This window comes from Castor canadensis, chromosome 3 (genome assembly GCF_047511655.1).
Source record: "Castor canadensis chromosome 3, mCasCan1.hap1v2, whole genome shotgun sequence".
Taxonomy (NCBI): Eukaryota; Metazoa; Chordata; class Mammalia; order Rodentia; family Castoridae; genus Castor; species Castor canadensis.
Window position 1 is genome coordinate 150,248,874 of NC_133388.1, and position 24,943 is coordinate 150,273,816.

Genomic DNA, 24,943 nt, shown 5'->3' on the forward strand with positions numbered 1-24,943 from the left:
CCTCACTCTCAAAGCACAAAGATTCATATAAATCACAGAAGTGGGTAATTCTCCTGCAATTTTGAAGATATCCAGATATTTACCAAAGTCTATGTCCTTTGGATTGCAGTGACTTCATCCAATGAGTCGGCTTGAGGTGACAGTAATGATGTCCTTCTACTGTGTGAAAGGCATTCCTGTCATAAGACTCAGGGAGGAAAGACATTTAGTTAACTACATCTCAGAAAACACTTGAGTACACCTCTTAACCACAAAGCCATACCTTTTTAACCTCCTAAAATGAGTCTATAAAAGACTCTGTAAATGATAGCTTGTATTACAAATGTCAGAACTTGTAAGTATGTTCACCTGTTTTCTATACCAATTTCACAATTACTTTTCTTGCCATTCCAGACAACATAACAAAGAACTAAGCATCCACTTCTTGTGTGTTGTAAATATGAAGCACAATCTACAGCGGATATGCATATTGCTTTTTTTTACATTTCTTTCTTATTAAACTGAATATAAAGGTTTGCCACATTGGAAAATGCCAAGAAACATTCACATTAAGAAGGTGCATGTTATATCTCTGAAAAAGAGTAGCCAATGTTTTTATAAAATCACCTACCATACTTGTATAGAGAAAATTTAATGACATTCTAGTCTATCAGTGCAAACCATAGTAAGAATCATGCTGTACTTTATCCTTCTGCCCTGTTCTTCTGTCTTAAACTGACAAATCCAAACCTTCTATATTAAAACATGAGATAATAATCATTACAGCTAAATGATATATTCATTCCCTCAAGCTTTCACTGTGAGAGGGGAGAGAGAGAGAGAGAGAGAGAGAGAGAGAGAGAGAGAGAGAGAGAGAGAGAGAGAGAATTAGCTTTAGACTTTTCTGAAATTGAAAAAAGGGCTCAGCATGAAATTGAAGAAAAATTCTATTAAAGAACAAACTTCTATCAGTCATATGAACAAAAATGACCTCACAGCAATGATATATGGGAAAACCAACAGAAGAATCATGATGTTTACTATTTTCTATGTATATGTTTAAAGGCAGGGAATGATGGTATCACATAAACCTTTATTGCTGCTTTATATTAATGCTTTACAATTTAATAAATCATTTACTGTGCCTTGTACAAAAACAGTATCATCCTGTATTTTAACCCTACCTTAATGAAAGATTAGGATTACCCCTTACAGAGCTCCATCCAATAATTCTAGAATACAGGATAAATATTCTTTATGGCAATGTTAATTCTGCTAGGGCTAATGTACACAGGGGAAGAAAGTCCTCTGTCAGCCTCCTCTTGTTCTTTCAGCATCCTCTTTCTCACTGCCTCCCTCTCTGCCTCTCTGTTTTATAACTGCAATAAGTCTTAGATGCAAAACCAAAAAAGGATGAACTCTTAGAGTTGAGGTGTCTGATCCTACTCTTCACTCTTTCGTGGAATCAGGAAAATAGACTCTCTTTAATATCCCTACAATTTATTTGCTACGAAGTTTAAAAATGAGATTCCAAGGTATTTATAAAAAGCAGATTTATTTTCAAAAGCTCTTTCAATATATGCATGCATACATATGCTATATTCTAAATCTCTCCTTTATGAACATACAGATAGATGCATGGATATAACATGTGCATACAGCTAGAAACCTGTCTAGTTGTAACAGATAAATTTAAACAAAGATGCTCTTATTTAATAGTGTCTAGAACTGAGAATATTGAATCATAGGTACAACATAAATACCTTTGCTACTGAGAAAGAAAAAAATATCTCCAATACAATTACTTGAGGCAAAGAAAAATTTGTCAGAGTTTGAATTCAGAAGACATTTGACAATATCCTAATGCTTATTCTTTGTCTTTTTGTCCCATAAAAATTGATTTTCAGGAAACACAATTATGAATTTATACATCAATATTCAAATGGCTAAAACTTGTTTTCTCAAGGTATTTTATCACAGTGGGCAAGAATCCAAGTAATAACAAAATAGCATTTATCAGTAACTTATCTCAATGGTGATTTCTGAGATCTAAGTGCTAACATGGCAGCAGACTGCCTATTTTTTCCCATACCTCACCTACTCATTAAACTTCACAAGAACATTGCAGTCTGACATGTTTGACCAGTGCAAGACCCTGAGTTCAAACCATAGTACCACAATAAAAAATAAAAAAGGTCTATGAAGTAAAAGCCCTAATGCAGAAATAACTAGGAGAACATAGAGAAAATTTGCAGCATTTCGCTGTCACTTCAAGTAATTTCAATTAGGAAAGCTGTTGGAGGAAAAACATTTATTTCTCCCTCTTGAGGAAAAAAGGTAAACTGTAAGTCCAAAAATTGTTTAAGCCCAACCTTGGCTCTGTGTTTTTCTGTCATATTACTCAGAACTCTACTTCACTTAGAATAATCTCTGTCATCTGTTATATAATATGTGCACAAAATGACGCCCCTGCTTCTGCCCATCCCTGTACACTGATACTACACTTGGGATAATCGTCTCCAAATAGGTAACAACCCAAAGCAAAAGGTACACTTTAATCCTAACTTATCCAGAGAAGTGGAGGAAAATACCAGAGAAAGGAGAAGCAGAAAACAGCCAGGAAAGTGAGCATATGTGTGTGGGATAGCTGAGAATGAGGAAGGGGAAGGGAAAAACAGATAACATGCAAAAGCAGAAAGAAAAAGAATAAATCAATCCATCTGTCTTAGACCTACATGAAGTTCTGAAGGTCTGTCCAACAGGCCTTCTGTGTTTCTGAGGCAACCACTACTCCCTTCCTTCTACTACCTGACTGGTAGTTTGTGATCCCACAAACTGCTTCTCAGCTGCTGACCAGGCAGTGATCCAATGAGCTAATCACAAACCTTCTTCAAGATTTCTCTAGTATACCTAGAAATGTGTCTACATTGTCTAGGCATGGTGAACCATGCCTGCAACCCCAAATATTCAGGGGACAGGGATTGAGAGGATCATAGTTTGAGCCTAGACCAGGCAAAAAATTAGCAAGACCCAATTTCAACAAGTAAACCAGGTGTGGGGGTATGCATCTGTAATCTCAGTTATGCAAGAGGCAAGGTGAGAGAAGGTTAACCCTAAGCAAAAGGACCTGATCAACATGGCTGGGGGCTTAGCTCAAGTGGTAGAACACTTGCCCAGAAAGCACAAGGCTCTGAGTTCAAATCCCAATACCACAAAAAGGTGTGTGCAAGTTTAGAGAAGTTATTTTCTTCCAGACAGATTATGACATGACCAGTTGACAGCTGATAGAAGACTTCACCACAGGCAGAAAGAAATTCTGCAGCAAAAATGAACAAAGCCAATCAGCAAAGAGACACAGAGATAAGGAAAGTGAGAGCTATGTGAAGGCCTTGGGTTTAGGATACCTGCAAGTACCAGGTTTGCTTCATCAACCTACTCAAAATCTGTGAACTGCATTCACATTTTTTAGTAAACCTACAGATTTACTCAAGGAACTTCAAACTGGCTTCTCATGTAGAAACCAAGAGTCCTGAATGAAAGTCTTACTGTTTCATACAAACACAAATGTCCTCCTCAATTGTGATAGTCATGGAGTTATGCTGAGAAGTGAGGATTACAAACTTAGAAGAAACTACTAGAAAATGTTCAAACTAAAATGTTAGATTAAAAACAAAGGTTTTTAGATTAAAAACCACAGACCACAATACTGACTACAGAAATAGATGATCTAATACCAAAATATAACTTTTTGTGATACTGGTCAGATCACTATCAATCTACCCCTCAACCACGGAGCCCCTCTCCATCAATGTCCACTTAAAGGCAATATACAAATAATCTAGAATTAATTATCTTGGAAAAATGACTAGAATTTTAATTATTTGTAAGGTTAATAATCGATGATTGAAAACAAATGGATCTTCATTTTTCTTAATGTCGCAATGAAGACAATTATGACTAGTATCGAGATAACTTCTTAATACTGCTCTTGAAAAATGAGACAATGCAATTATCTACAAGAATAAGTTACAGAAAAAAATAGAGAAGGATGCAAAATTATCTTTAGATATGACCACAGACCAGACTATCCAAGAGAATCCAAGGATGATTATATGAAAACATATAATGATGTAGCAAAGTGACTCACTGGAAAATTAATATACACAAATCCATAGTTTTCTTTTAATAATAAAAGCCACTTGGAAAATGTAAGTGTTCTTATTCTAAAAAAAGCAACAAAAAAGGAAGCTACTAACTCCCTATCTGCAGAAAGCTGCACAAGGAAATAAAGCTGCTGAAGGAAATGAACAAAATAGGTTGGTATTTTCCTGGAATGAATTAAACAAAGTAGTGAACAAACTGTATTCAGAAAGGAGCTGAAATGTGTGTGAAAATTAGTGTACGATAAAGGCAGCATCTATGCCAGTGAGGATGGCACTGAATGCATTACTGGTCCCAGTTCTTCCCTTCTCCACGAACTCATACCCTGTCCACAGATTCATCACAGGCTACGTGTATACTTAAGCTACTTGCATTATCCTTGCCAGGAAGCCAATTTCTTTAGGCACACAAATGTGGTCTATTTACAAGTCTAAGACTTGCCAGGCAGCACATGTGGCTGCAAGTTCTAATGCTTTTGTCACATCCAGTGGAATAGGTTCCAGTGCCACCAGTTCATAGAGCATGTGAGGTAGATACCTGCAGCAGCACTATTCCAGCCAAACTGTGTGAGAAGGAGGTACCCAGGACCACCTGATCTCTGAGATCAAATGTGACATTTGTCTTACACCACTGGATTTCACTATAGAAGAAACCTAAGCAATACAGAGGGAAAGCTGTGTTACTAAATGTATAGTGCTGAAGCACTTTTAAATAATTTTGGGAAAAATTAGCTGGATTCCAATTTCATTGCCTACACTAAAAGTATTCTACACAGATCAAAGTTTTTATTTCTTTATTTTGTTTATTTATTTGGTGGGCCTGATGTCTGAACTCAGGGGCTTTGCCCTTCCAAAGCATGTAGCTCTACTGCTTGACCCACATCTCCAGTCCTTTTTGCTATGGTTAATTTGGAGATGGTGTCTCACAATCTCCATGCTGGCCTTGAACTGTGATTCTCCAATCTCTCATCCCAGGTGGGATTACAGACATGACCCATCAGCACCTGGCCAAAGTTTTATATAGGAAGAGAAGAGGAAAGAACGTCGCGTGTGCATGTGTGCGTGTGTGTGTGTGTAGAAAATGTGGGAAAGTTTTGTGAATAACAAAAAAGAAAATCAGGGTTGCAAAATGAAAGAAACTTGCAACACTTGGATAAATGTCTGTCTTAAACCAATAGATTCAAATATTTTCCACTCTTAATATGAAGTTCTCATTTTTATGAAGCCTCATTTTTATTGTTAAGTGCAAACACGACTCATGGACCACTTAATCTCGGGAGGCTGCCTTTCCTTTCCTCCTGAAAAAGACACAATGTAGACAGTGCTTATACCAATGGAAGACTGAAGAAAGCCTCGTTTTCCCTGTACTCATTCTACCCCTCATGAATAAACACATGTTCTGAAAAACAAAGACATCAAGTTGTTAACATTTCTTGAGTCAATTCTTCAAGAGTCTTCAATATTGTGCTTGTTAGAACACAAACCATAATCTAATTTTCATGTAAGTTATTTAAAAAATACTCAAATTATTATGTGATTATTGACTTAAGCCACAACTAATGGATGCAGCAATTGACAACCTATCGACTTTTTTCTCATCCATGTGGCTAAAAGGATTGAAATAAATTCAGACGTCCAGTGAAATACAAGTAAAATTGTTTTTGCTCTTTTCTGAAAAGTGTCTTGGGGGAGTTTCTCTCCATTATTAGTAATAACTACAACTGAAGTCACTGAGCTAGAACAAGGCTATTTTCCCTAGATGTTCTAATACACATCTCAATAATGCTGTCCAACTTTACAGTATTTTTAGTGCCAAGCCAAAAGTATTGGTATTAATGTTCTATTGGTAAATGAAGACAGAAAACATCATTTATACCAAGAAATACCATTGTAACATGAAGGAAATGAAGAGAAAAAAATACCCAGAAGTCCAAACTGCTCACTAACTTGCCATTAGTCAATAAAATAAATATGACTCCTGACTATTTGAAGTTAATAACTTTTAATATTTTTAATAAAGCAATTGAAGTAAATGTAGGACAGCATATTGTTACCCTGCATGGGCTAAATGAGTTGAAGGACAACTACTGGAATGGGTCAGGAATATTGGTTATATTAGAAGCAAACACCCATGAATAAGGATAACACAATCATGTTGTTCTTTCAAGGCAAATCTAGTGAGCACTCTACTTTTTGCATGGTAGTGTCCAGCTCACGACATACAAAGGTGGCCAGGACCATCTCTGGCTCAACAGGAAGTTATAATTTACTGTGAGGAATACATGTGACTCTATTACATAACCACGTACAACATTATTTGTACAGGCAATTAATTGGCTCTAATAAACGGAATAAAAAAATGAACCTCAAACAAGATGAGAGAAAAATTATTTCAGTTCCTTTTTCTCCCAGGGAATATGCATTTGGTCTACATGGTTTCAGAGACATGAACACCAAAGCTCAAAAGCACAAACAAACAAAAGAAGTTGGTTCTTGATTACTTAGTGTCCATGAGCCAAGTCTCAGCAATCAAAACTTTAAAAAATTTTCAAAAGTGATTCTAAGAGTAAACCTTTTATCTTACATATAGATGTCAGTATCTAAGTTTGAAGTAAGTTTAAATATTGTGTGATTATAATTCTGAAATAGCTATACTTTAAGGAATAAATACAGAGATTATGATGAATGCATAATGGGAACATGACCTGGTGGGGGTGAAAGTGGAGATTAAAGAGGGCCTAAACAAAGTGTAAGCTGAGCACTAAAATGTGCACGGTGCCAGCATAAAGAGGAGAGATCTTAGTACATCAAGGAAGAAAAAGGAAAACAGCAGAGCTGTTTGAGCAGAGGTTCTGAGTTTGGATCAAGAACCTCTGGGTATCCTAAATTTCTTTTGGTATCTGATAGTTCAAAACTATTTTAATAATATGTTCTTTGCCTTTTTCACTTTCATTCCCTTGCAACTAACCACTGAGTTTACCAGAGGTTACATACTTTGTAGTACTGCAAGTGTGAATGCAGAAGCAGATATGAGAATCTATTTTGTCTTAAGCCAGATACTTAAGGTATTTGGAAAAAGGTAAAACAATGTTAATTTCATTTAATATTTTTGTAACACTTATTTATAATATTTTTACAATAATACTTATTTTTCACTAAATGATATTTATGATATCTTTATTAATTTTAAATAAATTTCCAAATGAATATTTTAAATTTTTCTCAGATTTTCTAAGATTATAAATATAGATAAACATAAACTATGCACAAGAACTTCCCTGGATTTTCATTAATGTCTAGGAGTGTACAGGTGTCCCCTGGTGCTAGACTATAGGGAGCAAAAGATGAGCTAAGAGGATAGAGAGAGAGGTGGAGTCTGACAATGAGAGAGGTGTTGCAGGCCACAGGATAACACAGTATGTCAAGACCAGAGCTAACAGGAGGCTCGAAATAAAGTGGTACTAAAGTAGACATAAGAAATGGATTGAAGACATATGCAAATACAGAAAATGAGGCAACTAATGAGAAATACTGAGTGAGAGGTGGGGTGTTGGGGTTTGGTGCCCATTCTTTACAGCCATGGGGAGGCAGTGATACTGGAAAACCCTGGAGGAATCTCTGGGAAGAGGACAGAGCATAGCATGCAAGAAATTGGCTTGTCTGTCAGGGCATAGGGACAGATGAGACGAGGGATGCAAACTAGAGGGGAAAAGTGACCATCCTCTTCTTAGAGTATGTAAAGTCATAGAAATCCACTGCCCAACCCAAAGCTAGGCCCTCATTGACTCAATATGTTATAGTTAGGTATTGTATTTCTACAAAATAGTGTTATAAAAAAGACTGGAAAAAAATAAAAAGGGCTTCTGTCAGGAGTGGCACATGTAGGGCAACTTAATTGATCTGTGTACAGAATCAACATCAAGAGATTTCAGAAGCATAATTTTTTGGTGCATGGGCAGCTGGTGAACCTTGGTCCTGGCACCCTTTCACATGGTTCTCAAATGACAGTTATCACCAGGCACCTGATGTCTCATGCCTGTAATCCTAGATACTCAGGAGGCAGAGATCAGGAGGATCACAGTTCGAAGCCAGCCCAGGCAAATAGTTTACAAGATCCTATCTCTAAAACTCCCATCACAAAAAAGGGCTGGTGGAGTGGCTCAAGATATAGGCCCTGAGTTCAAGCCCCAGTACCACAAAAAAAAAAAAAAAAAAGAATGCAACCAATTATTTTCCATAGCAATTTAGGCAACAGCATACATGTAACTATCAGCAGTTATCATTAGGTTCCAAAGAGTATATTACATATTATATATGCTGTTTTAACATCTGTGTTAAGGTACAATAAATATGTTAAGTGACACAGGTTTAAAATAAATTTTGACATTCATGTGAAAGGAGCATCATAATCAGGAAAACTAACATACCTGTCACTATCAAAAGTCTCTTCTGGAGTCTTTGTAATCCTCTGTCCAGTCCTATTCACCTCCTCACCCATCCCTGGGTGACCACTAATCTACTTTATGTTGTTACAGTGCTTATGTTCTATAATTGTATGTAAATGAAATCACATGGTATGTGTTTTGTCTGTCTGTGTTCACTCAACATAATTATTTTGGGAAGCATTCAGGGTTACTGTGTATCAACAATTTATTCCTCTTTATTCCACTGCATAGATGTTTCAAAGTTTTTTATCCATATACAAGTGAACGGACATTCAAGCTGCCTCTAGTGACAGGACTATCTTTAACATTTCATGTACTGCTGGTGTGCCAGTAATTAATCTTTCAGATTTTGCATTTTCTGTTCATAGATGACAGATATTTTCACTGTGTATGGTACTCTAAGTTTAAGTGTTTTTGCTTTCTTCCTATTTTGGTACTTTCAAGACTTTATTCCTTGTATCATTTCCAGTAATAATTCTTCCATCTTTGTTTTGTTCCTTATTATATGAAGTATCTCTGTCTGCTTTTAATATTTCTTTTTTTTTACTCCCTTGATCAGTTTGATTATGTTGTGATTTGGGGTAATTTTCTTCATTGTTCTTGAGTGTGTGCTTGGGATTCATTGAGCTTCCTGGATCTCTAAATTTATATATCTTCCACCAAATTAGGAACAGCATTTTGCTTTCTGTCTCTTTCATGCTCAAGGGAGCCAAACTACATGTATTTTAGACTACTTGCAGTTGTCCTTCACTCACTGGAAGTGGAATGTAAAAGTTCATTCCAATTTTACATTTTCTTTTCTGTTATTTTAGTGTGGATTGTTTCTATAGTTGTGACTTAAAGTTCACTGTTTTTCTTCAGCAATAACCAAGCAGCTATTGATTTCAGATTTATCTTTCATCTCACATATTATAGAAGTTCAATTTAGATCTCTTAAAAAACACCTTCCATGTGTCAACTTTGGGACTTCAAGAGAATATAGTTTTAATATTCTTATTTGCTAATTCTATGAAATGTGTCAGTTTTGGATCAAGTTATATATATATATACTGAGTCTTCATAATTTTTGTGCTTTTCATGCATGATTGTTTTTATCAGATGGCAGCCATTTATTAATTTTTCCTTGTTGGGTGCTTTATATTTTTGTAGCCCAATTAATATTGTTGAGCACTGTTGTTTCCAGTGTTTACTAAGTAAGTCTCATAGAAATAACTTTATCCTGTCACATGTTCCTTTGAAGATTTGTTAATCAGAACCACACAGTGTTCAGTTCAGTGTTTCTACTACTGATGCTGTTAAGTACTCTACCCAAGGCCCTGTGAAAGATGAGGCTTTCCATCTTGGCTGGTGGTCATGGAACAGGCACTACTGCCAGCCCTTCATGAGCACTAGGAGTTGTTCCCTCTCGTCCTTCTGGCTGCTTCTTTTCCAGCCCCTCCAGTTATTAAATCACAGGAAGTCACAGTTATAAAGGAGAACCTGCTGCAGATCTCTCGTGTTTTCCCCCTTGCAATTCTCTCCTCTCCAGTGTTCTGATCACAAACCCTGGCAATCTTAGTTTCCCCAAACTTCAGCTCCACTTCTTAATTCAGGGAGCCTATCTACCTCAATCTCAACACCATCTTATGGGTGGCTGCAAACTCTCTCAAGTCTGATAAATTGGGACTGTCATCTGCAGGGCTCACCTCATTTGTTCACATATTTTAAGGATGAGTCACTCAGTTCCCCAATGTCCAGTGACTTGAAAAGTCACTGTTCCATATATTTTATCCATTTTTTTTTTTGGTTATTTGGGGTTGGAGGGAATAAATAAGAATCCTGCTACTTTATCTGTTTCTGATATCCCTTAACTCTTTAACTGTACAGCAAACTTTGAGTTGGGCATTATTATTTCTATTTTACGTGTGTTTAAATTGGAGCAAGGAGTCAATAGTTTGGCTCATTTACATTTACATAGTCTGAAAGTAATAGATAAAGTTTTAAAGCATGACTTCTAAAGCTCTCACACATAACCATTATGCCAGACTGCCTCTACAGGAAGTGAGAAAGTAGCTGAATAAATATTTAACACTGAGAAAATCTGCAATATCACCTAGATTTTTAATGCTGTCAGTTGGTTTAGAAACAGTCCTCCTTTGAAAGACTAATGAATAAATTATACGAGTCCTGAAAGCTACATTCAGTAGCAATCGTAAGACCTGAAAATGTTTTTAATATCCATTGGTCAACCACCAAGTTGAAGTTTCCATCCCCTGTACAGCAAAAGCAGATAGCATGCCACTGACAAAAAGTGGGGACATGGTAATTTTCTGAAGTACCTAACTCACCTCTGAAAAATGACCCTTTATATTACAACTAAGTAGTTTTTAAATAAATCATCTTCTTGTAACTTCTATCCAACAAAATAAAGAAACAACAAAGTCAAAATTTATAAAACATGCCAATCTGTAGACATATACAAATTCTCCCCAGCAAGGTTCTAGAGCACTGACCTGATACTAGTTTTCCTTTACATTTTCTGTAATGTTCAATTCTTTAAACCTTAGAATGTGATCAAATTTTCTTGAATCCTTTGAAAATCACATTTCATGGCAAGCTTAGTTGAGAAATAAGATATCATAATTGATCTAATATTGTATGTAATTTTAAATTATGCCTCACATAGGTCACAAATTTTCTAATAATTAAATCACAAAAGTCAATCAGTTGCAAAACTATATATTATATGTTAAGTATGACCACCATATAATCAATCTTTAATCAACCAATCCAATTAATAGCTGCCTACTCAGTTTTTACTCCAGGTAAGACTCTTTGCTCAAGATAGGCCCATCATTTTTTATTATGCATATTAATTGCTTCTTTTCAGTATAGAGTACAGCAGATGTTAGCAATGGATCATACTGTCTCTAGAGGGAATCTGGAAGTTAATTTTTGCCAATATTGACTTGGTTAGGAACCTGAGTTCTGTATCCAATCTGCCTGCTTTGATTCTAGCTATTCCCTTTCAACACTTCATAGCAATACGGCTATGTCAAGTTCCTTAGCCTCTCTGTACCTCAGACTTCTCATTTGCAAAAGAGATGCAGTAGAGGTAATTTACAAGATTATAACAAGTATGACATGTGTTAATATGTATGAGATATTTAGATCACTAGCAGGCACATAGCAAGTGTTCCACTATTGTTAATTACCACTGTTTTTATTGTTATTTCAAATGAGGAATTTAGTTGTAATTAAATTACAGGTAATTCCATTTTACTAGTTATTGTATACTTTTCTAATTAGAATGTAATGGCAGAATATAGCTATATCTATACTTCTGGTCCTCAGATGAGAATGAAGGAACTCAAATGCTTACTGACAAAGGTGACTGCTTGCATCATCTCAATGTTGCCTCTGCAAAACCTGCACTACAGACAAGCAATAAAGATCACATATCCATTTCAAGGCAAAGGCTACTTAAGTAATCTTCTTGAATCTTTCATGGAACAAACAACTACACTGAATTTGTCATACAGAAGCAAGACAACAAGTCAAACTTCCAAAAGGGATTTTACCCATAAAATCCTGTCAGCTCTAGAACTTTTTGTAAATTTGCTCTCAATTTCATGCAAACCATTGAGTTTGCACTTGCTTCTGTAAGCTTCTTGAACCAATTTCACTTTATTCACAATGAAAAAGGGAAGGAGTAGGCATGTGGCTTCTCACAAAATTTTCCCAACTTATAAGACTGGGATCCTGCAATATACCTAAACTACGAGGTCCCTGAAGACCCCAATTAGAAGAAATAAGTAAGACCATGAGAAAAAACAGGCTGACAATTATTAAAAGAAAGAACAAATGCACAGGCATTATAAGCCTAAAACAAAGACAAATATCCAACCATTATAAACAAGGAGAAGCATTATCATATGGTACAAATTCAACTATGAAAAGTTCCCATGGAAAAATGTTTTCACTGACATCACATCATGCAATTTGGGCACATGAAATAAAATTCATGAAAGTACCCAGCTTCTCCTAAAAAAGGAATATTTACTCTGCTCAGTTTATGTGTGGCTAAAACAGATACTGGAATGTTACATTTTGATGAGTAGTTTATTTGGGTTTGATTGGTCATTTGAATACAGCATTCTAATGAGTAACTCTCCTGAGAATATCAGTCTAGACACAGATTTTCGTTTATCCATATCTCTTAACTTACTAGATCAAAAAACTTTTAAAAAACTGAATGATGCTTGTGAATATGTTATAATATCTTAATTAAATTTTGGTATTCCCTAACGCATTTTTGAATGTCTTTTTTTATCCCTCTCCTTCCATCATATAATGCTTACATAGGTCATGTAATAATCTGATCAAATTTTTCTGAGGTTCCTATTTAAATAAACCACACTGGTTCACACTTTTGGAGATAATTTCTTACATATTTTGAAAAAATGCACAGCTATACACTTTATTTTAAAAATCTGCTTTCACTGAAAAGTACTCATTCAGTTAAGCCTTAGATATTAAAAGACAAACTAACTTTAGTTTCATGGGCTTTTGAAATTGGATTTTTGTGACACATAATATAAAAGGTATTATCAAATTAAATTTATCTAATCTCTCATCTGTGAGGCCACCATTATTTCATTAGTCACTTTATTTAAACATCAAAAGCCACAGCAGTAGGTCACAGCAGTGACCTACTCCACACATACAAAAAAAAGCATAAAGCAGTCCTGCATTGTAACATTCTCTATCATACTGTCATGTTGAGAACTTCTTTCACCCAAAGAAGTGCTAATTTCCTTCTTAGTTCATCAAACATGTAATCACTAGTACCAAGTGTCTGTCAGTAAACCCAGATTTCATCTAAAATCATCAACTATGTTTTCAATGATTTCTCCAAAAATCTCTATGATTGGCTATGAGTCATTTCAAGACATCTGATTGCATCTAACATCCTTGATTTTAAACCAAGTTCTTGCAAGCCATTGGAGTCCTTAATAAACAGCTCAATAGCTCCCTCTAGCCTCTTTTTATATACTGCACCCAGAGGTCATATTTAATTAAAACTTAGTGGCTACAATGACACTACTCCTACTCTCTTGGCTACACTTCTAGCATGTGGCCTTCAAGATACTATTCCACTAATCTAAACCCAAGGATGCACAATGCCAAATGTTTGTGGTGAAACACTAAGACAAAGAATATCCATTCAGAGTGGTAAATGACAGGAAGCAACAATCAAGTATGGTTTCATGAATAACCTCAAAATCTACAAATAACTTTCCTAAAAAAAGTCAAAAGAACATTTGATGGTAACACATCATTACTTAGATTTATCCTTTCAGCATGGAGTTTTTCATTGTTCACATAAACTGTGCATTTTATAAAACAAATACAATCTAATTTTTTACATTTAAACTCAAATGTGTGGTTAGAAACAAAATAACTCTCAAAGAGCTGTATCAGAATTATTGTCCACAATCGGTAAGTGGAGCACACAGTGTGAGTGCTTCATTTAACTACGAAGTATTTGTATATCATTCCCTCAAAAACTGAGATAAAACTTAACTTTGTATTTATTACAGTTTGCCTTTTTATAACTGAAATACCACCTGTAAATGATATATATTTTTTGAAAATAACATTAAGCCATGTTTTTAACATTAATTTTTAAAAATTTGCTACCCTTGGCCAAAAATTGGTTTTAAACTTACATATCATTTGCTGCCAGTGTTTTTAACTACTCAGCAGAACATGAGGATTGCTTCCAAAATGAAAACATCCTTTGACACTGCAGAAGATAACACATACGAGATGTAAATTATCCACCCTATATTCCTTCATAATATCCATTTCAGGGAAAATTCTGCCTACTTTTGTGATCTAAGTTGTCCCCAAATGTAAACATGTAAATGGTAATTATGTACATCCCCCATACCTACACACACACACACACACACCAAAAATTACCTGGAAATTACTTCTCCAAGTTTAAAGCTATGTTAGTGCAAGATGCCTTCAACTTCTGTCCCAATATTTAATTACATTATATTGCTAGCTATCTTCCCATTTCAGCCATTATATGCAAATGATTTTTTAGCTTTCTTTATCATTGTAGAAAACATTCTTTTTTGGCCTATCCCCATCTCTCCTCTATAAATAATTTTTAAGAGACTTCATGTTCTAAACTTGGCATATAACATAGAGCTGCCCTAAGTTATATAGTAAACACTACTCCTACTACAGAGAGGAGGCAGTTGGGCCTTGAGCTTGTCTAAATTGACAGGCCCACTGAATTACAAAGGCCTATTTAATTTCCATGGTATTAGAAAAAGTGAACATATTTCGGCAAAATCAGCCTTGTAATAGAAGGTGTGAGCTGAACTTGACATTCTAGGATAGTAACAGATGACAAGACAAAATGTGAAAATCACATTTCCGAACTAAACTATCTAAGAAAAACCCATGGGAGGAAGAAAATGTACTGATGCCAGCTTGGTTGATTTCCAAACATTGCATTTTTTAAAAATGGAAAAGGTGTTTAAATAAAATCTTTTTAGACTAGTTGTTATGTCTCACTTGATAGACTTTTGTAATTAGATGCTATGTCAATTAACTCCTCATCAACATTTATTTTCTATTAATAATAACATAAAATGTGTTAATTGTCTAAGCATGTAAAGATATGTTACAAGTTACATTTATAACACATATATTCATATGTACATATGGTATACATATATTTGTTTAATTATCAAAACAAATTGATAAGGAAAATATTTTCAGTATCTTCTTGTTACAGATATGTAGACTGAGGCTACAAGAGATGAATTAACTTGAAGAAAAGGAAGTGTATCTAATTCCAGAATATGTGGTCTTCATTATTACACTCCTCCAAAATAAATATTGAATTTAAGGATATAATTACACATTCGTATATATTTAAAATAAGGTACAATGGAAGGTAACATGAAAAATAACATTTTCAATTTGAACTATACATGCCAGATGGCCAGAAAGTTCCTGAAATATCATAAAGAAATCATTCTCTTTCAACATTGAACAAACTCAATGTATTGACTCAAATATTTCATGGATTTGTTTTGTCCTGAAAAAATTCTGATTGGTCCTCTACCAAATATTCTGAGCAAGCACAGTTTGAGTTGATCGGGTAGGTCAGTGAGAAAAGTAAATTACAAACAATAATTGATTAACCCAGCTTCAGAGAAAATAATTACACCACTAAACAATATATTAAACTTTTCATATGTTAATAACTAAATAACAAGAATAAGAAAGCATAAGAACTTTGAACCTATCATTTTTAACTTGACTCCAGGCATATGAAAGCTGTCATTGAACCAAAGTTTTTTCTTACTTCATAGGGGAGAAGAGACTGAATGGATGGATTTGGACCTGGTTTATAGCATATTTCTCAAGGTGCCAGTAGGAGAAATTTACCTTGCTGTACATCTGCACAACTGTAAGGGTTTCCTAAGTAACTCCCAATCTGGGCACAACCTCTCCAGGCAACTCTAACAGAGAAAGGCACAATCAAGGTGAGAAACAGGGGAAAAACCACAGAACCTTTTTACTATGGAGGCTTCTGATCTCCTTATCACTGTTTTTGGGCATCAGGATCATTTTAAATGGTGAGCATATTTGAGACATCTTGATAAACCTGCAATCCTGCAGCAGATAAAAATCTTTATGAATTAGTGAAACAGCTCCTGCTGCTAATCAATCATACCATGCTACAATAGAGAATTACGAAATGGAGTAAAGAGAGTCCCTGACTAAAGGAGGTATGCTGTTACAATACTTCCATGAGAAAATAGCATAATGCATCATCTTGATCACTCAAGCAAATAAAGATGGTGCTAGGAATCAAATTCAGGGCCTTGAATATGCTAGGTAAGTGTTTTAACACTGTGCTACATCCCAAGCCCTTCGTTTTTTGAGCCAGCATCTCACTATGTAACTCAGGCTGGCCTTGAACTCACTATATATATCAGGCTGACCCAGAAAAACAATCCTCCTGTCTCAGCATCCCAAAATCTGGGATTATAGGCATGTGGCACTGCATCTGACTAGCACATACAATGTTAAAATCTGTAAAATGCATTTCTCATGTCTGAAACGTCTCATGATCAACTCTTGCCAAGTTTACACACAGAACAAAGCCACCCCAAGCAAACTTTGACCTTTTAGATAGATGCAGACAAACCTAACACAAGTGAGCAAGTCCTAAATCAGTTACATGAACACATTTTAAGAAAAATTTAGAAAATGACTACACTCGCAATTCATAATGTGTTTCATAAAAGATCTATTTGGGATCTAGCATCTCTCTTCTTTCTTTAATTAGGAAGAAAAATATCAATTTTTGAGTAATCAGGATTTTTTTGTCACAGAAGTATAGTCATCTTTCTAGGCTTTGACACAGGCATCTTTTGGAGTTTTCTTGTCTTAATATTACCATTAAACTGGCATTTTAAAATGTTCCTCACTGTAAATGTGTGCTGTTGTATAAAAATCAATAAAAAATATTTTGTTCATCTATTTAACATTTAATAAATCATCAAAGTTGATGAATTATTACTAGCATGAACTACTTTGTATCTCAAATTTCACAACAAAAATGTTTGCAGTACACAAAAATAAAGCCCCCAAATCATGAAAACTCCCAACATGATATAACTGTTTTAGGGATAAAAGTATTTATTAAGTGAGTAGAAATAAAATCATAACTCTTTGTAAATAATTTAGCTGTTTCTGACCAATGAGCACCTTGGATTCAGGCTATTATCCAATGACAGTAGTTTTTGACTTTTAGTTAATATCATCAAGGCAACCTCTTTGCATCATGCCAATTATTACACACTTAAAAAAGCTAATCCCCAAAAAGAGATCCAATGCTATGCCAAAATCTTTATCTAAATGACTATACTGAAAATTGACATTTAATGAGTGTGCTACCTAAAATACATGTAGAGAATTGTATTGGATCTTTTCCACAGAGCTACTTTTGATAGTATTTAACCTTATTAAAAAAGATATTCCTTTTTGCTTATTAAAAAAAAAAACAACAGCCACAAAAGTAAATTTTAAAGTCCTCTTTCACCTTAATGGGCTTTCATAAGCTGTCAAAAATGTTCTCCCAGTCTGATAACTGAAAATTCCAAATGTTCATTGTTTTAAAAATCAGACAGGAAAGAGTTAACATGAATACCTCTATCCAACCCTTCCTCCAGAAGGAAAAATAAGATTTTAAACCTTAAATCATAGAGATGAAAAGTATAGGAGTACCACAAGTTGTTAAGTTCAGTGATGAATAAAACATTGTAATCTTAGCTGTCAGCATAGAAAGCATCTTTCTGAAGCTTCGGTTTAACTATAATAACTTGGTGTACTTACTGGAAAAATATGATCATATGAGCTTCATGCATGATTGGTATCATTACTATTTATTTTAAGACTGTCCTTGAGAATCAGTCAAGTAAAGCATCCCCAGTATGTATGTTTTGCAACCAAGAATAAGGAACACAATATAAGTGCCTCTTCTGGAGAGGAAGTAATGGAATATTCTTTCCATTACTGTCTCAACAAATATCTAATAAAAGTGGATTAGGCAAAAATTCACATCAGAAAATACCCTGTCATCCTATGTTTTTCATAATATTTTGATTTTTATAATTTAAAAAATATAAGTTATTATTACACATAAAAAGCTTATAATTCTGATAAAAGAAGTGCTCTAGATCTTACAAAAGTATTTGGGAATAATACAAACTATGAAACATAATCTCCTCCAAATCATTAGAAAATTCCCTTTGTGTTAAATAAGCTTTTATAAGGTCTCAAAGGTCATATGACTTTTATCTGTTACACTTAAATCTTTGCACTGTGCAATAAATATGGATGAAATAACAAATATTCTAAAAAACAGAAAAATAACTTCCTCGTGAGCCATTGCTTCACATATATCTTGAAGAAAAAGATAATTAGAATTCAAAATCATTCCAGTAGTGTAACTTTTCCTTGAACTGACTGAAGAATTCCAATATAAAGAAATTCAAGCAAATCAATGTTTAACCTATAAGTCATCAAAACACTGATGCTATTCCATTTTCTGAAAGCAAATCAAAGACTTTCCCCAAGCAGGTACCTATCAAATTATCAACTCCAGGCTCTCCTTCCTTGCCAAAGGAAGCAAGATACAACTTAGCACTGACGTCTACCCTCCCCTCTGCCCCATCTCACCACCATTTCTCCTCCATCACCATTCTGAAGCAATAGGCTTATAATGTTCTAAATAATAGCTTGCCATTTTCATTTCTCCAGTTTATGAACTAATTATTTCTTCATTTCAACATTATCTCTTGATTTAAATGACAGGTACAAAAATCCATCTGTGGCATATAATTTGTCTTCAAGAAAAGTCTGGACGTTCAGACCCCTTCCATTTCTCTTTTTATGGAAAAAAAGCCAAAATGTATGTTTTAAAGGGTTAAACTGTTTTGGTTTTCAAATTGGAGTTCAGTGTAACATATTCATATTTAACATCTGCAAACTTCTTTAAGTCATTTGTTAATGGCTCTTACTTTCTCAAATACACTGTTTCTGCACCATCACTTAGTACATGAATTCCTAAGGACAGTTTATATAAACAGCTATATTCAGAATATACCTACACACATGGCATTTATTATGCACACTTTGTATATAAATCAGTTAGATGAAGCATGTTCAAATACTGTGCAACAAGTCCTGGTACTGTGTAAACACACATCTCCAACAAAATGACAGGAAGCTTTATTGTATCAACAATATAGAGGAAAAGTCACATTGCTCCTAGAGACTTTATCATAATTCTTTTGAGATGAAAGCCTTCAGAGCTAATCAAAGAGTTAGAACTCACTCTTTGTATCCACCTTGTGTGTAATGAACCTGTGTCACAGCCCAGGTGTATGCACACTTCCATTGATTTATTGCACATTGCTAGCTTTACTGCTGAGTTCATGACAGCAAGGGTACTTTGGCAGAGGTCTGACAAGTCCTTATCCTTAAGTGCCCTTTTGCTTTGTGCCATCTCTTCCCAAAGCTATCATGGTAAAACAAATGACAATCTGAGACCTCTCGGTTTTACCATGAGTGTGTGAAATCAAATTAAAAACACACCTCTGAACTATTACTTGGGGCCGCGTTTGTTTTCAATTGGTAGGGGGAGGGGGAGAGAAGACACTTTAAAAGAGATGGATTTCATGTATTCTGTGTAGCCAGATCTAGTTACAGTGTATTAAGTTATGTCTACATGAGAAAAAGCCTCTGTCTACTCAAGTGTTTTATCACAAAGTAATGTTATTAAACATATCAAGTATTCCCACACTCTCCTCCAGATTCTTTGATTTTTAACCTCCTTTGTTAGGCACCAATCACAGACAGAAAGATTTCAGGAACAATACCAAGGCAGCACGTGATGCCAAGCAATCAATTTTGTGTTTGCAGAGCTGTTTATCCATCCTAAAATCAAGGTTCCTCATTAAGCTACACGTTTGCTGTATGTAGGGCTTTGCCTCTTCCCTGGGTGAGAAGCATGGACCAGCTACAATTGTGCCTTTGGGCGCGCAGCATCGTGCTTTGTGCTGCTGGGGATAACGGTTTAGGTCTCATAGGCATCCATCGCCTAAGACAGGGAAACTCAACAAGGGTTTCGGCGGCTGGAAAGAAAACAATGTGTTGAGACCTGGCTACTCTGAGCTACCAGGATCCAGAGTGAGCGAAATGTTTCAGGGAGCAGCCCAGGCAAGGGGAGAGGAAGGAAGCCCTTGAACTCTTACCTCCACATTGAAATACTGTTCCGTTCCGCAGACGGTAGCACATAAAATCCAAAGCAAGGTTTGCAAGAAAAACACCCCCGAATGATGCACGAAATCCAACCGTCTTCCAGTGCTGAATGTGAGTAAGATCATAGTGAACCGTGCTTCAATGGATGGACGAGCTCCCCTTCGTTTTTCTCCCTCTTTCCCTCTCCCTCCCTCCCTCGTTTCCTTTCAAAAAAAAGTCCTCGGGGTGGGTAAGGAGCCTGCAGGTTCACCCACAGTCGGGCAAGGGGAGGAGACGCGGCCCCGCGCTCAGCAGCCCACAGAAGCAGCAGGCGGAGGCAGGGTCAGCGGCAGCTGGTGTTCACCATCCTCGGGGGTCGATCACCCAGAACGTGGCACCCAAGTTCACCGGCGGTTCCGACTCAAAGCCCCGAGTCGCAGCCGCAGCAGCAGCAGCCGCCGCCGCTGCCGCCGCCTCCAGCCCGCGCGTCTTCCTCCTCCTCCGCCACCGCCTACTCCGCCGCCGCCACCGCCCCCAGCCTCTGCGGGAAGGGCCTCCTCCTCTCCTGGCTCTCTCCTCTCTGCTTCTCCTTTCCTCTCCTTCTCGCTCCCCTCCAGAACGTTCATCCGTAATCTACATAACTCCTCCTTCCCGGGGTCTGCCGGGCTCCTGGGGCCCTCGCGCGCGCGCGCGCGCGCGTACCCCCCACCCGCGCACACACTTCGACACACACACACACACACACACACACACACACACACACGCACGCACACACACATACACACACACACACACACACGCGCACACACACACACAAGCAGGCACAGCCCGACACACACGCACGCGCGCTCCTTAAAGGAGACGGCTCATAAAGACTCATAAAGGCTTCTTGGCTACTGTAAGGCGAATTGGAGGTACACAGCCGGTGAGAAGGGCCCAGATCTGAGAGGAGCTCTTGCTGTATGACCTACCTCTCATCCTGGAGGCAGGCAACTAAGGAACCCAGGCGAATCCATCCTGTCATCTCGCCCCACCTCCACCATCGCGCCTCTAGAAACAAGTGCGCCCTTTCCCAGCAGGAGTTTGGGTGGGGCTCAGACTATGGACTCTACTGGCGCCTGTGGAGCGGCCCAGGCCTGGTTCTGAAGAGCGAGCGGTATCCTCAATAGAGAAGATCGGGAGCGCTGGGAATCGGAAGAGTGCCCCAGTTATTGTCCGCTGCTTTGGGGCTTGTGTCAGTTAGCAGGACTGACCAAGTTTAGACACCTTGAGATAGCAAGCCCCGAACACCCAAACTTTGTTGGGGTCCGCCAAGTTTATGATGTCTCCCTGAAGCCTGTTATACACTCTGCCTTGTAGGCTTGGGAGTAGGCACAGTTATTTGGTGAGGGACAGAAACTGGATGAAAATGCTCTTTCCAAGTGAATGGTGAATACACACACACACACACACACACACACACACACACACACTGAAGCTCAGAAGAGGTGGTCCTTGGTGTTAACAAAACATTCGACCAAAGGGTGGGGGCCTTGGAAGAAAACTGGCTGCAGGATTGAGAGGGAGAGCTAGGGAATGGAGAGGGAGCCACTTAGGAAAGGCTAGTAAAGCAGCTGGCAGAGGCGGGAGGAAGAGGCTGCGTGCAGACCTAGCGGGGGAGAGGCTGGCGGGAGCAAGCAGAGCTGCAGGCTAGAGGGGGAGGCTGTTGGCAAGAGGCACAGGGGAACTTCAGAAGAGGCTGCCAAAAAGGACTAGAGCTGCAGCAGTGTGAGTTGGTGAACCAGGGAGGCAGCAACCACCAGCCCTTGGCAGGTGATGGTTTGGCTTGAAGAGAAAGGGGGAAGGGAGTGAAGCAGGCATCTGTTTGGGGGCAATGCCAATAAATGTGTTTCTCCTTGGCAGCCAGCAGAGGGGAAGAACTCAGGGGAAAGAAAAGCAGGCCACCAGGAGGTTAAGAATAGTGTTTCAAGTATGACAGTTACCTTACCATTGTGAGGAGGAAGAGAGAATTGACATGGCATATTTCATAGACGACTTGGTAAAGCTAGAAGTAAGACTAGGAGAGGTCATGTTTGGAAGCATATGGAAAATGTTGAAAAATAGTTTCCCAAATTGTATTGAACTGCAGTAAAAATTGTATGAGACTGAAAGTGGGGGGAGTTGAGGAATGGGACTTTTCTAGCTATTACTTTAAAAACTAACAAATATACCCACCCAATTTGACTTGATTCTGTCAGGGAGTTTTTGGACCATCTGACCTGTGCACGGCATGACCATGTGCTGTCCACAAATAATTTTAAGTTGTAATAAGAAGCTTTTCCTTATATTGCATAGTATATTGAAATTTGCAGAATGCTTGCAGATGTAATATCTCATTTAGTTCTCACACTACCCCTTAGGGTTTTGTTTTCATTTTACAGATGACAAAAATGATGTTAACAAAAGAAAAATTTCCAGAAAATCATACAGGTGTAGCATTCAGACCTGTGTTTCCTGATGCTGAATCTACCACAGTCTAGTGACTTTCCATGTAGAAATTCATTCCTGCTCTTAACAAATTTATAATCCATTGGTTGGAGAAGACTCATGAAAAGAGCAAGACAGCATGGAGGAAAGATCATTTAATAAAAAGTACACAGTCTTCTGCGCCAATGTGAAGTAACAAAATGTGGTGGGAAATATTTGTCGGTAAACCAAGAAATTGTATTATGCATCCATTATATTTAGCAAGATGCAAAATTAGAGAAAAAAAGAGTATGTCAAAAAATGTTTAAACTCTCTTCTTCATCCTTGAGATAGTATTGAAGAGGCGATAAAGCAGATGTGCATAAGAAAACAGTTCTAAATGGCAAAGTCCTTAACTAAATGAGCCAGAATATGAGAAGACTCACTCAAGGAGGTAGAATGGAAGTTGAGTGCTGCTAGACTATCAGCAAGGAGGAATTTCTTACTGTAGGAAACGTATCAAAGAAAAACAGAGAGAGATGCATGATCAGTATTTATAGAGGATAAGTTATGGGGAGGGGCTTGCAATTCAATATTGAGTTAAAATTTAATCAAATAGGCAATTGAGGATTGCTAAACCATTTAACTAGGAATAGATACCCCTCTAGGGAGAAGTATCTTCAAAATTATGTATGACATTGGCCAGGGGAAGGAACTAGGTCCAAAAAGATTATTACTAAAGCAAGATTTTTGTCCAGGTATCAAACCATAAGGCCTGGACTACTGAGGTACCCTTGGAAACCTATGCTTGATGAAGCAATCCTAAAGGGATAAAACAATTTGAAAACAGGAAATTCTAAATTCAAAAGGCAACCTCAAATGTATGATTAACAAAAATTTTAAACTATTTACAAATATTAAATAAACCTACTAGTAGAATTCACTAATAAGTAATGAATGAATAAGTGTTCAGTTCTCTAAAATAACTAGGAGAAATAAAATAGTGTTTCATTTCAGGGACAGTGCTCAGAAGGTTTCATAATGCAGTGGGAGAGACAGACATAATAATTATTGCAAGACTGTATGTCAGGACTCTGATCTTTACATATGCAAGATGCTATGTAAAGGATGGAAGAAGTTCCCTAAGGTTCTTGGAGAAAATATCACAAAATAAGTAATTCTTGGTTGGAATCTTGAATAGTGAGTAAAAAATTCAGTAGGCAGATAAAAAAATGAAGGACAATTCAGACCTATGAGCAGTAAGGAATGAATATGCAAGAGCGCATCTGTAGAACTACAAGTGGTTTGTCAGAGCTAACGAGTAGGGCATGTTTAAAGCAAGGTCTAGGTCAGAGGTTGTGCAGATGAATGTGAAAGGGTCAGATCAGGAAGGATCTTGTGTGCCATATTTCAGGCTTTAGGCTTTCCTCTGAAGGAATTTGTAGGAGAAAGAAAATAATTAAGTTTTCACTACTTTTGCTGCATGCTTGCTAACTCTGTGAAAAGTCATCTTCTAGAAATTCTCATATTTTTGCTTCATGTCTTCCATTAAGCATTTAATACTGGCTGTCTTTTGAGACCTTTTATCTGTGCTAGTCTAATAAGCCAAATCCAACAGTGCCAAACAATGAATCAGCTAGCTAACTGCAGAAATGTAATCACTTCCTTTTTCAGATGAGTTCATTATTCCATCTCTAATTTATCATCTATGCTTATGTTTTAAGGACCCAGAATTATGCAAATTTTCCTAATCTCCTATTTTTAGTAGCATGAGCATCTTAGTTAGTGTTGTTCTTAGACAGAAGGTTGTTCTCCTGTCTACAGTAAGTTAAAATACAGAATATCATCCTTCCCTTTAGGGGAATGAAATATTTCTTCAAAACTCTTGGCTCTCACTGTGTGTGCTTTCTGTCAGCTACTTTGTCTTCTCATAACTTCACTAAGCTAATAAATAATCTCAGAATTACATGTGACTAGAGAAAAGTGACCCAAAAAAAGTTAATAAGAAATCTAAAGACAAAGGTGAAGGTTAATGGTAATTCAATAAAAATATTACACGGGAAATACGGAGGCTGAGGAAGTAAATGACAC

The 24,943-nt window shown here is 36.9% G+C and overlaps 1 protein-coding gene and 1 non-coding gene across 3 annotated transcripts in view; one reads left to right on the forward strand and one right to left on the reverse strand.

Moving 5' to 3' along the window:
- Mmp16 (matrix metallopeptidase 16) overlaps positions 1-21,155 on the reverse strand; it is a 252,970-nt gene extending 231,815 nt beyond the window's left edge. The window contains exon 1 of one of the 2 annotated variants that reach the window (XM_074068801.1): positions 20,422-21,155. In XM_074068801.1, coding sequence (XP_073924902.1) covers positions 20,422-20,553 — 132 coding nt within the window. In that variant the 5' untranslated portion in view covers positions 20,554-21,155. Of the gene's footprint in view, positions 1-83; positions 3,639-20,421 lie in introns of those variants that run through there. The other variant, XM_074068802.1, reaches the window with a different exon arrangement.
- LOC141421804 (U11 spliceosomal RNA) lies at positions 7,992-8,125 on the forward strand. The gene has a single exon (XR_012446498.1). It is a non-coding gene; the product is annotated as a U11 spliceosomal RNA (small nuclear RNA).
- Positions 21,156-24,943: the final 3,788 nt, after the last annotated feature.